This window comes from Desmodus rotundus, chromosome X, assembly GCF_022682495.2.
Source record: "Desmodus rotundus isolate HL8 chromosome X, HLdesRot8A.1, whole genome shotgun sequence".
Taxonomy (NCBI): domain Eukaryota; kingdom Metazoa; phylum Chordata; class Mammalia; order Chiroptera; family Phyllostomidae; genus Desmodus; species Desmodus rotundus.
Window position 1 is genome coordinate 97,061,070 of NC_071400.1, and position 15,896 is coordinate 97,076,965.

The window sequence follows — 15,896 nt, forward strand, 5'->3', positions numbered from 1 at the left end:
ATAGAAGACAGTCTTCACAAACCGGAGACTCCATAAGCAGACTGCTAATTGATCACAAGGGAACAAAGAAGGTAGCAGTTTCATTTCACAGCTCTGATCATTTTCCTGATGATTTTAAATGACAAAATGGCATAAAGCAGCGTATCATTTCACATAATTGCACATCACCCACCATTTCATCTCGTTCCTGTTAATGACATTCACCTCTGTCTCATTAAATGAAAAAGACAATATTTGTGGTAAATAGTTAAGCTTTTTTTTAAAACAAAATTGTAGGCCAATATTCACAAAGGTCACGTTTTTCCTATAAGGAAGTTTCAAGAAAATGTATGGAGTTTTGGAGTTTGAAATCCATATTATCCTTGTGAGACTGGGTAATCTCTTGGTGGTGGGAATATAAACTAGCAAAAACTGCTTTGAAAAGATTTCAGTGTTACCTGCCCAAACCTGTAAGATTGCATGGCACGCTGACCTGCCAATGTAGCTTCTACACACATCTGCTAGAACTGTGGTTCTCAGACTTTTAGTGTGAACCAGAATCCCCTGGAGGGCTCGGTAAAACACACACTGCTGATCCCCACCCCAGAATTCAGTAGATCTGGGATGGAACCATAGAATTTGCATCTCAGACAAGATCCCGAGCAATCCTGATGTTCTTGGTCCTAGAACCACATTTTAAGAACCATTGTCTTAGATTCTTGTACATATTCACAAGAAGACATGAACAAAACTTTTCAAAGACATTGTTCCTAATAATCCCAAGCTAGAAACAACTCACATTTCCATCTACTGTTCAATGGGTAAATTCACTGTGGTATATTCATACAGGAAAACACTGAATAGCAAACAAAATGAGTGAACTCCAGCTACCTGCCTCAACAAAATGAATTTTAGGAATTCTTGATGAATGAAATAAATGAAGCAAGAAAGAATACCTACGATGCGATTCTGTATATGCGATTTCAAAAGCAGGGGAAAAAAACTACACTTTTTGTAAATGCATACATTAATGGTAACACAGTAAAAAAGAAAAAAGAAAAGAAAGAAAGAAAACTGATTATTGCAAAAATCAGACCAGTGATGACCTGGGTTGAGGGAGAGGGAGGCACATAGGGGCTTCTTGGTATTGGCAGCAGTCTGTATCCGAACCGGGCTGTTCCTTATGTGGGAGTTGGCTTCCTAATTATTATTCAAACTGTACACCTACATTTATACTATTCTGCATATATGATATGCCCCTAACTAAGAAGTTTAAAAATCATTTTATCTCAAAGAAAATGTCCCCTATTCTATATTTGTTCTGGTTCTTTTTAAAAATCATTTATTGTTATTCTATTACAGTTGTTCCAATTTTCCCCCTCTGCCCATCCCACCCCCTGTTCCCACATGAATCACCAATTCAAAAGAACCTATGCACCCCTATGTTCATAGCAGCGCTATTTACAATAGCCAAGAGCTGGGAGCAGCCTAAGTGCTCATCAGTAGAGGAGTGGATTAAAAAATGTGGTACATTTACACAATGTAATACTACACAGCAGGAAGAAAGAAGGAACTCCTACCTTTTGTGACAGCTTAGATGGAACTGGAGAATATTATTTCGGTTCTTTCACAGTTTATTTGAATTGCAGAATCTGCCCAATGGTTATGAAAAATAAATCTGTTATGCTTTCATGTATCATTTAGTTACTCTTCCAGGTCAACTATTAAAATGAAGGAATGATAGTATTTTTTAAATAAAGATACTTTTGTTACAGTCAAATACATTTGGTGGTATGAACTAGTGATAAACAAAGCATTAACATAGTAGAAGACCTGTCAGTCCTATTTGGAGAACAGGTTAGAATCTTGTGCAGTTAGTATGTTTACTACCTGTATGTATATCATCAGTTGTGGTAGTCCCTATAGTTAGATCGCCTTTTAGGCATGGAGGGTAAGAACACATACATGATGAAAGAGACCGATGACTCTTTGCCACAGTTGCAACCGATTTACATAATTTTCCCTATACCAATCTCACAATTGCAAGAGTGAAGACTCTTGTAAACTATTTCCATTTTATGGGTGGAGAATCATTTTTGAAATATTTGTTTTGTTTTTTTGAAAGGAAGGAGGTGTTGAATGTGCCTGCTGATTATATTGTTGTATCTTTTGCCTCCAAAAATTTGGAGAGGTGGAGCTGGGAACGTCCGCAGCCCCGTGAGGATCTCAGGAATGCTCATTTCTGTTGAAGAATGCATGTTTAGTCTTTTCTTGATATCAGAGTCTTGCTTTTACATTTTATTGGGCTGAGTGTCTTTCTTTACTACACTTTTTAGTCTATCCCATAAAAAAAACAATTCTTAATCCTCCTTTTAAACATAAGTTTCCCGCGGCACGGGCTGTGTTTCTCCTATTTGATCACAGTGTGGATTCCCGATTCTCATCTCCCACATGTTAAGTTGACAGCTGCGTAATCCCAAAATGCATTCTTGCAATGACTGCCAATACTTTTTAATGACATCCCAGGAATTCAATTGCAGCTGCTTACTGATATGAGTGGTATCTTTATTATTTGGTGAGTTAAACAGACGTATTAAGTGCATGTGTTACAAGCACAATGAGCTACATATGCCTTATTATAGTGAAAAATTAGAAACAACCCTAATGTTAATCAGTGGAGGAATGGTTAATTAAATTACCGTATATAGCTATACTGTGGAATACCATACAACCCCTCCAAAAGAAAACACATCTGAATTTATGTGTTAGGGTCCCCATGAAGGACTTTCTACGTATCATTTCATTTAATTCCCACGACAACCCTATGGAGTCCCCACTTTAGAGATGAGGACACTGAGACTTGTCCAAGGTTGCACAGTTAGTAAATGATACAGCAGTAATTAGATCCGAGTTCTATAACCCCCAAATTCATTTCTCTCTTCTGTTACTCTTTACTGGCTTATGGATGTCAAAGCCATATATACTGTTGACTTTCCTTTCATGGAGACTTGATTCAAGATAACATCGTTATTTTTTATTTTGCTTGTCCCTTCACTTTTTCACCCAGCCTCCCGATACACTTCCCCTCTCACAGTTATCAGTTTGTTCTCCATATCTATGAATCTATTTCCATTTTGTGTTTTAGCTTATTTTGTCCATTAGATTTCACATATAAGTGAAGTCATATGGTATTTGTCTTTCTCTGGCTGACTTATTTCACTTAGCATAATTCAATTCATAGGCACAGACATCAGCATGGTGATTACTAGAAGGATGGGGTGGGGGAAGTAGAATAAGGTAAAGGGGGATAAATGTGGTGGAAGGACACTTGACTTTGGGAGTAAACACGGAACACAATATACAGGTAATGTATTATAAAACTGTACACCTGAAACATGTAAGTTTATTCACCAATGTCACCCCAATAAACTCAATAACAAAATTTTTAAGATGAAATTGGTTTGCATAAACATGAAAAATAGGAAGACAATCATCTAATAGTAAAAATAAACATACCTGAAGTATCAAAGCTAAATTACTTCCCAAGGAAGTAAGTTTCCCAAACATTCTATGATTAAAACAAAATTTAAGAGCGTATACGTATACAAATATTCTAGTTATGTGTGTAATCCAAGTCCGGGATTTTCTTGTATTTTTAGAGTCGTTGCTCTGTTTAAAATGTCAGATTATGAGTGAAGTGAGTGAAAAGTCATGCTTTTGCTCTAACAAAGTTATTGATAATGTAAAATATGGCTTGGGGCCGAGTGGGGCATGGTGGGGTGAAAATGGAGACAACCATACTCGAGCAACAACAAAAATAAGTAAATAAAAACATTTGCAATGTACAGTAATCTAAAAATATATTACTTGTATGCTTGTTTTTAACAACTTTTCATTCTTTTAATGTTTACAGATGGGCAAAAGAGGAAGAAATCTTTGAGAAAGAAACTGGATTCACTGGGGAAGGAGAAAAACAAAGACAAAGGTGAGGGACAGAATGAACTACAGTGAATACATCTTCCATGGAGCATAATGGTTGAATTTGGTGGGGTTTTTGAATTGCATAGATTTATGTGCTTCAACTCTATTATGTAAACTGGATTTCTATGATGGAATGTCATTAAGGCTGTTTTGGTCTATTCCTTTGTGTTTGAGTGGCCCTGTAACTGAACTGATGAGTTCAACTGGTTTGAGCAAAGTGTGACTTCAGCCAAGTTTATGGTTCCAATTATGATTCTGGCCAATCAGCTATGCATAGAGAGAACCTGGGTTGAGTAGCCATGGATAGCATCTCTAACATTAACCAGCTGTCTGGCAAATCCAGATATTTAGGCAGGGCTAGTTGAATGAGAAAGAGTTTGGATTCGCCTACCATGACTACTAAAAAAAACCAGTCTCATCTTCATGGATTTTTGAAGATGAGCCATTCTCAGCATTTTTATGTTAGATCATAGCATACTTACTCTTTGCCCTATATGTTTTGTGAATTGTTGACTATCTCCATAATGTTTTGTGTCCCCTTATACGTGTATTTAGGGAATTGATACTTTAGCCACTCTTTCAGAGGTATTTGCAGTCATTTCAAACTAATGCTCATTGAGTCCACATAGTGGGCACCTGGCCCCCATTAGCACAGTACAACTTTTTGTGTTTGTTTCCATATGAAATGACTGCTGAATGGTGTGCTCCTATGAATGTAGTTTCATTTTATGTGGCATAGTAAATGAGTGTTGAGTAAGGAGAGCCATATGCCTCACCTAGGTGTTCTTTTATATTATATAACTAATGAATTTCTGCTTGAAAACTAATGGAAGGCAATAAACTGAAGGCATAATAAATAAATGCACTGTGATCAGTATTGGAGAAGACTAAGCCCACATCATTAATCCCAGACTCCACACCTATATCTTAAACCATGCCTAGAGGGTCATGACATTTGCTTCTTTGGAGCAAAGGAATAAAGAAGTCTGAAGAATGGAAAACAAATGCTTTACTTCCCATAGAACATGATTTCTTAACCTTGGGACTATCGACAGTTTAAACTGGGTAATTTTTTGTTGCGAGGGCTATCCTGTATATCATGTGAGGTGTTTTGTAACATCTCTGGCTTCTACCCGCTACACAGATGCCAATAGCCCCTCCCCCTACCAGAATATCTCTAGACATTTAGATTGTTTATTTCAAACTGGAGAAAAGGGGGTGAACGTCCATGATTCCCTACTTCTGATCGCAGAGTAGAATCATTTGTGGAACCTTTTACATTTTCAATGTCCAATCCCACACCCAAGCAAGTCTGATTTCATTGATCTGTAGGTGCACTGGGCATGAGTAATTTTACAACTACTAATGTGCAACTTCTAAAATGAGAACTCTGGTCCATATTCACCAGTAAACCCACCAGGCCATGTCCTATCACAGCAGAGTCTGCTACAGGAATAATGAAGGTAAAGGGTGCTAACTGTTGGTCCAGCAATCTATCATTGTCTGATAAATGCATTCTATTGGATTAGTTTATATGTTCTTGCCCTGATTTTTAGATGATTATTAGTAGTCAGAATAGCTTTTGTAAACTAATTTTTACTCATTCTCTTCCTGTCACACACCACCTTTACCTGACTAGATTAACACATAAAGTAATGTGTGCTCTTTAAAATTGGATCATTCTACCCCTGGCTGGTGTGGCTCAGTGGATTGAGTGCTGACCTGTGAACCAAAAGGGTCACTGGTTCAATTCCCAGTCAGGGCATGTGCCTAGGTTGCCAGCCAGGTCCCCGGTAGGGGGCATACAGGAGGCAACCACACATTGATGTTTCTCTCCCTCTCTTTCTCCCTCCCTTCTTCTCTCTCTAAAAATAAATAGATAAAATCTTTTTAAAAATAAATAAATAAAATTGGATTATTCTAGGATGATGATATTTATATAGGGATTTGAATACTCATAATGTAGACGTTAGGTGATTCTTCTGAAGTACTCATTCAGGCTAGACTAAACAGATGAGCATTTTTGTGGGGGATGTTTGAGTTCTCACAACAGAGGGAGATGTATGTGTGCTTGCTTATGACACAAAACAGCAGGCAGCAAGAATGTAAGTGACCACTGAAGGAAGGGCCGGGGGAAGTAATCGAATATGCACTGGGCCATTGTGCATTTTTCCAAGTCATATTTATATATTATACAGGCTCAGTGAAAACTTGGCTGTGTTCTGTATGGCTGCACAGAGAGCTGACTGAGGAGAAACAGGTCCTGATGATTCCAAAGAAAAGACATTGCCCATGCAGCTAAGGGGAGAAATATCGGACTTTGTGGCAAAAAAAGTTTTTTTCTTTTTTAAAGTAGCTATGATATTTAAAAAGAAGATGTCTTAGGCTTAACTGAAGCTTAATTACATGTCATCTTTTCCGAACATAAAGTCCTGTCTATGTCAACACTCCACGGCATGGATGTCCTGGGAACCAGTGTGCGAGGGGGCAACGCGCAGATCTTGCACAGTTGTAATCAGTTCACATTATTTTCTTCTATTTGAATATTGTCGTTTGGGTTCATAACAGCTGCACATGTAAAGAATGATAGTCATTTGAATCCAAGAGTGAAATAGGAAAAACAGGAAACTCTAAATGACCTCTTGGTTTAGATCATCTAAAAATAAATAGGAGCATCTTATCGGAATCAAATTGCTTTCCCAATAGAGATTCATTAGATGTTTGGTAGGCTGCTATAATAATTGATTCAATGAGAATGAATCATGTCTTGTATTTTATTTAATTGCTTGACACAATATACAGCAGATCGTGTGACACTTCTGCATCCCTCCTGCCACTTAAGCAGCGCCCATATGACTTCTGATTTCACGTAGCAACTAATTCAAGACTGATACTGGTTCAGAAAACATATTTTCATACAGAATAGTTCCAAGCCTTTAATTTCTCTTACCTTAATTACTTGCCAACCAGCAAAAGTTTTTAACCTTTTAGAACTTTAGAAATTTCTTGCTTGTATCAAAAAGAAATCACCTTGGGGGTAAAAGTTGAAAAATAACTACTTCGTTCCGGTTAGCGTAGTTCCTAGTCAGAGCACCAGGAGAATGGGTTTTATTGTGGCACAAGTCTGGGGGATTGGTCCCCTCTACACAAGGTGTTTTCAGATCATGCCATATATTTATCAACATAAAATCTGGGGATTGTTCAGGTCTGGCACCTTTCTCTTTGCTGAAATCATACGTGCCATGTTTTATTGTTCCTGACTGTCTAAATAGGGTACTACATGTGAGCTGACACATAGGAATACTTGATACAAGTTTTATTTTGCATCATATTAAATAGCAGTAGAAAAATCAAGTATTGGTTTTCACTATGTAGGAATTCTGGAAATAAAGATGTAGTGAATGCTGTTACTGGAGATGAGAGAACCAGGGAGAATGTGATTCCAGAGAAGAGTAGGAAGGAACTACCCCTGTAAGCGTGAGTGAGTCACAACACAGCTTCTGGTCTATATGCTAAGAATATTGAGACACCATGAAAGTATAGTGAGGAAAGGGTGGCTTAATGCTGTGTTTAAACAGATTGCCACAACACAGTGTAAAACATGAACTCGGGGTGGGGTGAGACAAGACTGGGAAGAAGCCTGATTCTAAGGTGGAACCATTTCTGCTGAGGACAAGGTCCAGGATAGGATGGAGGGAGTAGATGAAAAAGGCGGCACGCATGAAAAAGAAATAGAAGAAGAGAAGGTCGAGAAGATGGGAGGATAAAGAATCAGGTGGGTCATTTAAGTAGACATCCAAGTCACCCAGGATGATGGTAGATTGGGGTGGTCACACCATGAGTCAAAGTCAGGGACAGTAGAAGAGAGCGATGAGCAGGAGACAAGGGGACACTTACAAGAGCAAGTTTCTGCCACACAGTGGGATGTTGATGATATGGAAGTTGCAGTGGGGAGCAAAGAGGACGGCATTCCACCTCCATTCCCCACAGTTCACGGGTAGGGGAAGTAGATGGTTGTTACTAAAGACGACAGCAGGAGAAGCAGTCTCCCTAGTGAATGCATACCATAGATAAGAACATGATTGCCCCCATGTTCCTGTGTCCCCAAACAGTGAGTCTTGGGTAATGTCCTTAAGTTTTAAAAACCTATTATCAATTTTACTAGCTGCTATCATCACAGAATTTCTAGGTTCCTATTTTCTGCTAACAGAAGAGCTTTGAACCCACAGATAAGCATGGATGCCCAACAGTTTACACATAAAGGAGGGTTTTGCTCAATATACTTGTGATGAATTCTCAGTTTCACAATAGCATAATTTGAGAAGCAAAGCTATTCAAGGAATTCTGCCTAGAATTTTACAGAAACTAGATGCTGCAACACAAGTGTAGAGCTGTAGAGAGGTCTCATTTCTGGAGCTTATAAGAGTGCTCAGGAGGAAGCAACAAGAAAGTAAAGACTACATTAAAACCCTGTTACCAAAAGAATAAACTCAGCCAGCAATGAAAGCTTATTAGACATAAAAGTCTGTTATAGGTGGCTACACCTCTTGAATGTGAATAAAAGAAAAATAAAAATTGAGGGAGAATGACTTCACGTATTCCATCTGTTTAATTTGTATTCAATTATTTCAATTTACGAGTGACAGACTTTCAGATATTAAAAATGACAGATTCCTTTCATATGTCTCTGGGCCCTCTGTATGTCCTCCTTGGAGAAGTGTCTGTTCAAGTCCTTGGCCCATTTTTTAATTGGGTTGTTTGTCTTCCTGGAGTGGAGTCATGTGAGTTCTTTATGTATTTTGGAGATCAAACCCTTGTCCAAGGTATTGTTGGCAAATATATTTTCCCATCTGGTTGGTTCCCTCCTCATTTTACTGCTGTTTTCTTTAGCTGTGGAGAGGGATAATGGGTGAAAATAGGGGAAGGGCCATCAAGGAACATATATAAAAGACACATGGACAAAGCCAAAGGGGGTAGGTTCGAGGGTGGGAGCTGGGGATAGGTGGAGCAGGGGGCCGTGGTGGGGTAAAAATAGAGACAACTGTACTTGAACAAAAATTGCAAAAATGTAAAAAAAATGACAGATTCCAAAGGAAACCCATTTTTCATCTTTTTTCCCCAGGGATATTAGAAATCTCTAAATGAGACTAGTTTGTTTTCCTTGTATAGAAAACATGGCTAGGAGAGAAATTCATAGTCTACATCTCATGTTAAATTTTGTTATGAGCACGCCTTCATGAGCAGACATGTCACTTGATATGTTTATCAATGTCTTTTTGCTGTTATTATCCCCTAACAGTTTTTATATATTCCGTGTAACAGTCAGCCTTGCCATCCACGTGTTTCTCTACTTTCCCCAACCTTTTTGAAATAAGACTATTTGAGTATTCCCATAGGCAAGAGAGCGCCGATTTACACAATAAATCCTGAGGTGCCAAGCAGGCGGTCTGGTATTGTCCCCTTGGCCTCTAATTTTGCTAGTAGTGGAAGTGATCTTTTATCAGTGGTGAGTATTGGATCTTGCTACACTGTCCACATGGATCACTCAAAACAGATTCCTAAATTATTTTTGCATCATTATATGCCACCCAGTTTGTTGATGGAAAATGGCAAGCAACCTCTCAAAAATCCCAAAATGCTGAGTGAAAGTGCTGAAGTTTTCATTTTCCGCTTCAAAATGAATCGCATGTTTTGATAGAACCAAGGTGCAGGCTTTTCAAGTGTTATTTCTGCTTTTAATGTAGAGAGTTGGCCATTAGCTTAGTGACATTAAAAATGTTGCCACGGTCAAAGAAGAAAACCTTTCAAAGCCTCTTTCCACCTGACTATGCTGTTTCCTTCAAAGAACAAACAAATTTAGAAATGTTTCTTCTTGATCATTCTGGTTTTGCTCATAGGGGTTATAAAAATAATGGAGAAGCAAGACTCCAATGTGCTGCTAGGAGACCTAATTTTGAGGCTAAAAGGAATAATTTAATAATTAACACTTTTACGCATGGATCTAACATGTTGCCAATAAAGTGCCTGGCCCTAAGGGCTGGTGTGCTTACAATCTGTGTATACGAATTACTACAGAGAATCGGAACGCAACTGGATGTACATTTCCAAATAAAGCCATAGATTTCTACATTATTCTCCTTTCTCAAAATTGCCCTTGCTAGAGAGAGGGTTTAACAAATTGTATCCTGGGCCCTTGACCAGATATTTAATGGTGAGAATCCACTTCTGCATGATGCCAACAGAATGGCTTGAATACAAATGATGAGAGTGAAAGCCGCAACCAGGAAAAAAAGAGCAAACTTCTTCCCAAGTTGCTCTTCTCTCAGATTATCATTTTATGCGCTGGCTTTTTTACTAGGGACCTAAAAGTGTATGTACTTAACTTTGTTTCATGCATCTCTCTACTTTAGAACATGATAGACACTACTACATTTATTTACATATCTGACTCTGCACTCCCCCACCCTACTCCTGAAACCTTTCAGGACCAAGGACTGGACCTGCCTTTCATAAGCTCTACACTCCCCGTTGTGTAATTTGCCATGGCGCGTAATAGGTATTCGATAAGTGCCTGTTGAATGAATGTATAAGTGCAAAGTCTTGCTATGCCTTGTAAGTTTGGGGGGTTCTTGAGACATAAATTGAAGACTAACAGTTTGTAAAACTGTGTACTCATGAGGATAAAGTATTATGCACATTCTATCAACAACATCACATTTCTCTATAAAGGTATTTTCTTTAGAACATACTTCAGATATGTGAGAAAAACTAGAGAACAAGATTTCGAACATCTATATCCTATATATATTCTAGCTTTCTTTATTGAAATAGAATCTTTGGCCACTCTGATAAACACAAAAGTCATCTTTGTCTTTTGATTGAGCAATCAGTTCTTCTGAAAACACTCATTTGAATATGTCTTCCCTGAGGTCTGAAACATGAGTGAGAGTCTTCACTGGTCCAGTCTTTTTCTGAAAATGAATGTTTGTTTTTTGGATTCCAGAATTCACCCCACAGGCATTTGGAATGCCCTTATCCCAAGTCATTGCAAATGACCGGGCCTATAAACTCAAGCAGGACTCACAGAGGGACGAACAAAAGGATGCATCGGATTTTGTTGCTTCCCTCCTCCCATTTGGAAATAAAAGACAGAACAAAGAACTGTCAAGCAGTAACTCATCTCTCAGCTCCACCTCGGAAACACCAAATGAGTCTACATCCCCGAACACCCCAGAACCGGCTCCTCGGGCCAGGAGGAGGGTGAGTTGGCCAGTGTTTTCCCTGTCACCAAAGCTAGGACAACTGAAGACGTGTAAGGGTATTTTTTGAGCCTTTGCTCATATGAAAACTATAAATATCATTTGTGTCCAGGTATCTGTCAACAACTCCATCCAGGGAGAATTGACACTGACTATATGGCCCCGGGAATACCCTCAAAGCCTTTCCCTGATCCCTCTCAAAACTGTTGGGTGCCACTTCTTGGTTAACCATATGACCCATGATATCCTGAGCATTCGACAACATCACCATTGATCCCGATCTGTTGCAATCTTCTGTTGTATTAGAAGACTCTGCCATGAGACTGTGAGGCTTGAGGGCAGATGTTTTTGTTAATTTCTTCATGTCCAATTGAGAGCCATGCCTGGCCCAGTGACTCTCTGCTGGTCTTCATAATCAATGACATTTTTCTTAACAATGGAACTTCCTTTTTCCCATATATAACCATAGAATTATGTATGTGTGGGGGGGTATATAAAATCAATACTGATATAGTACTATTGATTAAGTGAGTATTTTGTCTAGGTACTGTGCTATTATTTGGCATTTCAAATTTCACATTTCAATCCAGGAAAGCCAAGTTTTCAGGGTAATTGGTTGGTGATTGGCTGAGTCCGTTGATAAATGTTCCTAAAACTTCCTAGATCACTGGGATGGGAGATCTTCTCTCATTTTCCTCTTGCCTGGAGGCCCCAAATCTTTGTCACCTCTAGCCATTGACTACTGCCCTAGTTAAAACCCCAGACACCTCTCACTTGAAATCCTTATTTCTTAATCAGCTCCCAACATGCAGGACCTCTCCAAGACAGAGGGGTACTTGAGTCAGTGCTGTTTTTCAAGGCTTCAGCTATGTTTAAAAATGAAGAAATTATGACATTATGGGGCACTTGAATTTGCATGATGGAATTGTTCTTCCAATCCTGTCATTCACTGTTTCTCAGACTGTCTATACAAACCCATATGTGGTAATAACAGCAGAACTCTACATTAGAGTTTTCTGGGGATCTAGGGCCACACAGCTGGCCTCCCAAGTACTCTCTCCTCTGTTCAGGCCTTCCCAGGACCCCAGTAGCCAACTTCTTCTGTGCTTCATCAAAGAATGGGTAACTATACAGACATGGCTGGTTCCCTGTTTCCTTCTCCTCAGCCTTTACCATTCTTTGCATGCCAACCCTCTTTGTACCTGCAAGTACCTCATCTCTTCGCTGAAGGCTTTCCCTGATGGCCGGAGAAGCCCACCCGTGCAGATGACAGGCTTCCAGTAGTGAGGCATTAACATCACCTCCGTGCCCATACAGAAGCTACTCTTAATCAATGACTGTTGGCACTTGGAGTATAAATACCCAAGCTCCCTCGCACCTTAGCAGGGTTACCTCTGAGGTGTTTTATCTACACTGTCTCCCAGAGGTCCCCATGCAATTAGACTCCAGCTTCCCACAGTGGTCATATGGTTGGTCATCTCTTTCCCTTCCCCTTTGGTGGCCACTTTCCCTTCCCTTTCTCATTTCCTCCCTCCCCCTGCAGGTATCTCCTGGGAGCACTTCCCTAATAAAGTACTTTGTGCTGTCTCTGGGGGTAAACAAACTAAGACTGTTTTATGGAATCCTCCTATTTTACAAATCTACTTTCTAGAGCCATAGTTGAGTTTTTTCATTCACAGGACTTCTCTAACTACCTCATTCATTGAGTATGTGATGTTTTATTGTTTCAAGGAACAAAGCGGTTGGGTCAAAATATGTTAATTATATGTTTGCCATCTCTTGTCTTTCATTTGGAAAATGTTGTCTATTGTTGAAATTGTAACTGCCATTACCTTACCCTATGTCATAGAGGTTTGCTAACTTTTTCAAAAGATGTTTGTTTTTCCTTTTAATATACAAGCAGCACCATTAAATCAAGCAGTATGGTTTCAAGTGTGATACTTATAAGTGAAAGTATTTCTGGATGGCATCTGGGGGAAGCTGTTTTATTCTCTGTGTCAGCATTCTCTGTTCATATCTGTGTGTGATTTGCAGGGTGCAATGTCAGTGGACTCTATCACAGATCTTGATGACAATCAGTCTCGACTGCTAGAAGCTTTACAACTCTCCCTGCCTGCTGAGGCTCAAAATAAAAAAGAAAAAGCCAGAGATAAGAAACTCAGTCTGAATCCTATTTACAGACAGGTTCCCAGGCTGGTAGACAGCTGCTGTCAACATCTAGAGAAACATGGTAAGCATACCTTTCTGTCAGTGAGCAAATACTAAAGACTTTAATTGATTTGAGCGTCATTCATTTAAGCACCCATTTTAATTCTGCGTTCATTTGATCAAACTCTGAGCCAAAGCTTCCTTTGTGAAGATAATTTATGGATGTGTTTGCTTAAGAGATTACTTAGCTAACCAAGATTTGGAGGGGGGAGAATCTACTTGACGTCTTTCAAACTTCCCACACCCCAAGAGTCTTCCGAAAAGTGACTGTTAAGGCTAAGCAGTTTGGTGGAGTACAAAATGGATTGCACTGGGTCTGTCCCCAGGGCTCCCTTCAAACAGAGCAGAGCCACTTTTATCTTTTTTGTGCATTGAAGTTACTCATAAGACTTGCTATACAAAATAAGAGTCCAGCTTCTTAAAAAAAAGACTTGAAAACCATTCCTAGAGTGAATAGAAAATATACAGCTTTTGACAACAGGTTTCAAAAATGCTATTTGCATTTTGTGGAAGGTGTCCACTTAGAATTCCCTCACCATGACCCTTTGGGCAACTCAGTTCCCCTTAGTGTGTTCACTTAAAAACACTGCACAGGTCTTTGAAAATGTTGCTGAAATTTGGAGCCGGATCGTCAAATGGCCGTTTCCGTGATCCAAGTCTGTTTGCTGTTTAGTGTTAGCATGCATTTTGTGGACATGAGAAAAGTCTTTTAACGGCTTCTTTATTTTAAAAATAATATGCTCATTGTGATAAAGGCAAAAAGGAAACAGAAGAGGAAAAACTTCTGGGGCTATTATGTACACGTCACATAACGTAACTACTGTTAACGTTCTCATTTATTTCTCTCTAGTAAAACTGAAAATTCATTAAAAATTATTAAGGATACAGCTAAATCTCTTAATAAAATCATTATATACATGCAGACAACTGTACTTGAACAACGATCAAATTAAAAAATAATAATAAAAAATAAAGAATAAATCATTATATATGGAAATCCCTTGACAACATATGAGTGACTTAATTAATTGTATTGAAATTTTATTTGTTTACACAAAAATTTAATATGTGTGTGTACATCTGTTTGTATTTGTCTCTTCTCCTCGCCAGGTAAACTGGAGGTTAAGAAAAAGGTCTTATTAGTCATTTTGAATTCTCAACACTTAGTATCGTGATTAACATGATATACATGTCCAATGAATATTCTTTGAACAGAATTGTTTTTCCAAATAGCTTCACAACTAAAGCGTAAAGTACTATGAATATGTAAATTCAATTTCAATTACACTATGAGGAAGAAAAAGAGACACATACTTTTATAGCTATAATTTTCCCTATAAAGTATATGGAGGATGAATTATAAATATTTTAAAGAATTGTAAACAAGAAAATTCCACTCCACTTATGCAAGAATCCAGAGACAGGTTGGGTAATTGCTCTCGTGAAAGAAAACTTGGTACATCTTTTACTTTCTTCTTGAAAATAAATTATAACTTGTAAAATAGAATTTCCTTTAAGCGTCTTAAAAAACAGGGCAGTTCCTTTCTTTGTTTGGAATAGTTAACATGCAGTTTAGGGCCCAGAGGAAAGAAGATGACCTCTGTGACCTTTCAAGGCCCCAGTTCTGTTCTGGGTTTCCATGGTGTTTAGACCAAATGATTCCAGGAAAATAAGAGACACGGTCAAAATCAAAGAGATATGAATCTTGTTCACCTTAAACCAATGGGGAAAAAAAGGCAAACTTCAAAAACAGTTCTTTCATAAGACTTTTCTTGCTAGTTTTTGAAATGCGTAACAAGACTTTGATTCACTTTAGCCTTATAAACGTTTATCAAAGATCTTTCTATTCTCTCCAAAATTGGTCTAGACCATTATCTAGACTCCTTCTATATTTGTGTACATCACCCTTCCCCCCTTGTATTTCATCTAAATGCTTCCTATACCATCAGGTCAAAATTTCTTAAGCATCCTCAATTCCCCAGAAGCGCACGTTTTTTAAAGAGACAATATAATGGAGAGTCAAATGCTGTTATATTTCTGGGATTTAGGACGATTCGAGGGTGGGGCCTCCTACTTATTATGCCTGCCCTTGTTACTTGAATTCCCTAAGCCTGAGATTCAGGTTTTCTGGGTCTAGTTTTCATTTCAGTTTCTGATGAAAAGGAAGGAAAGGTGATCACGTCAATTTCTGGGACAGAACACAGCAAAGTCACATTTCTCTGCCAGATCTATGCCATTTTTTATGTACACCTGTTTTATCAGTGATCGTCTTAAGCGAAGGTTACTGAATGTCTAGACTGTATCTTCTCTCTGAAGACAATCACGGTGAGGCTTATGGCAGGGAACAGCATCGGCTCTCTAATGCTGTCATTGGCTCTACCTAAGCAAAGTAAATAAATAAAATGATTTTGAAACTTAAAATAGATAATAATCACTTGAGATATATAGGAATTATAACAATGGATCACT

The 15,896-nt window shown here is 38.5% G+C and overlaps 1 protein-coding gene across 6 annotated transcripts in view; it reads left to right on the forward strand.

Moving 5' to 3' along the window:
* The window catches only part of ARHGAP6 (Rho GTPase activating protein 6), a 441,720-nt gene that overhangs the window by 379,033 nt on the left and 46,791 nt on the right, over nucleotides 1–15,896 (forward strand). For all 6 annotated transcript variants that reach the window (XM_024569866.3, XM_045203283.2, XM_045203284.2 and 3 more), the window contains exons 3-5: nucleotides 3,893–3,964; nucleotides 10,964–11,220; nucleotides 13,254–13,449. In XM_024569866.3, the coding sequence (XP_024425634.2) occupies nucleotides 3,893–3,964; nucleotides 10,964–11,220; nucleotides 13,254–13,449 (525 nt within the window). The remainder of the gene's footprint in view (nucleotides 1–3,892; nucleotides 3,965–10,963; nucleotides 11,221–13,253; nucleotides 13,450–15,896) is intronic.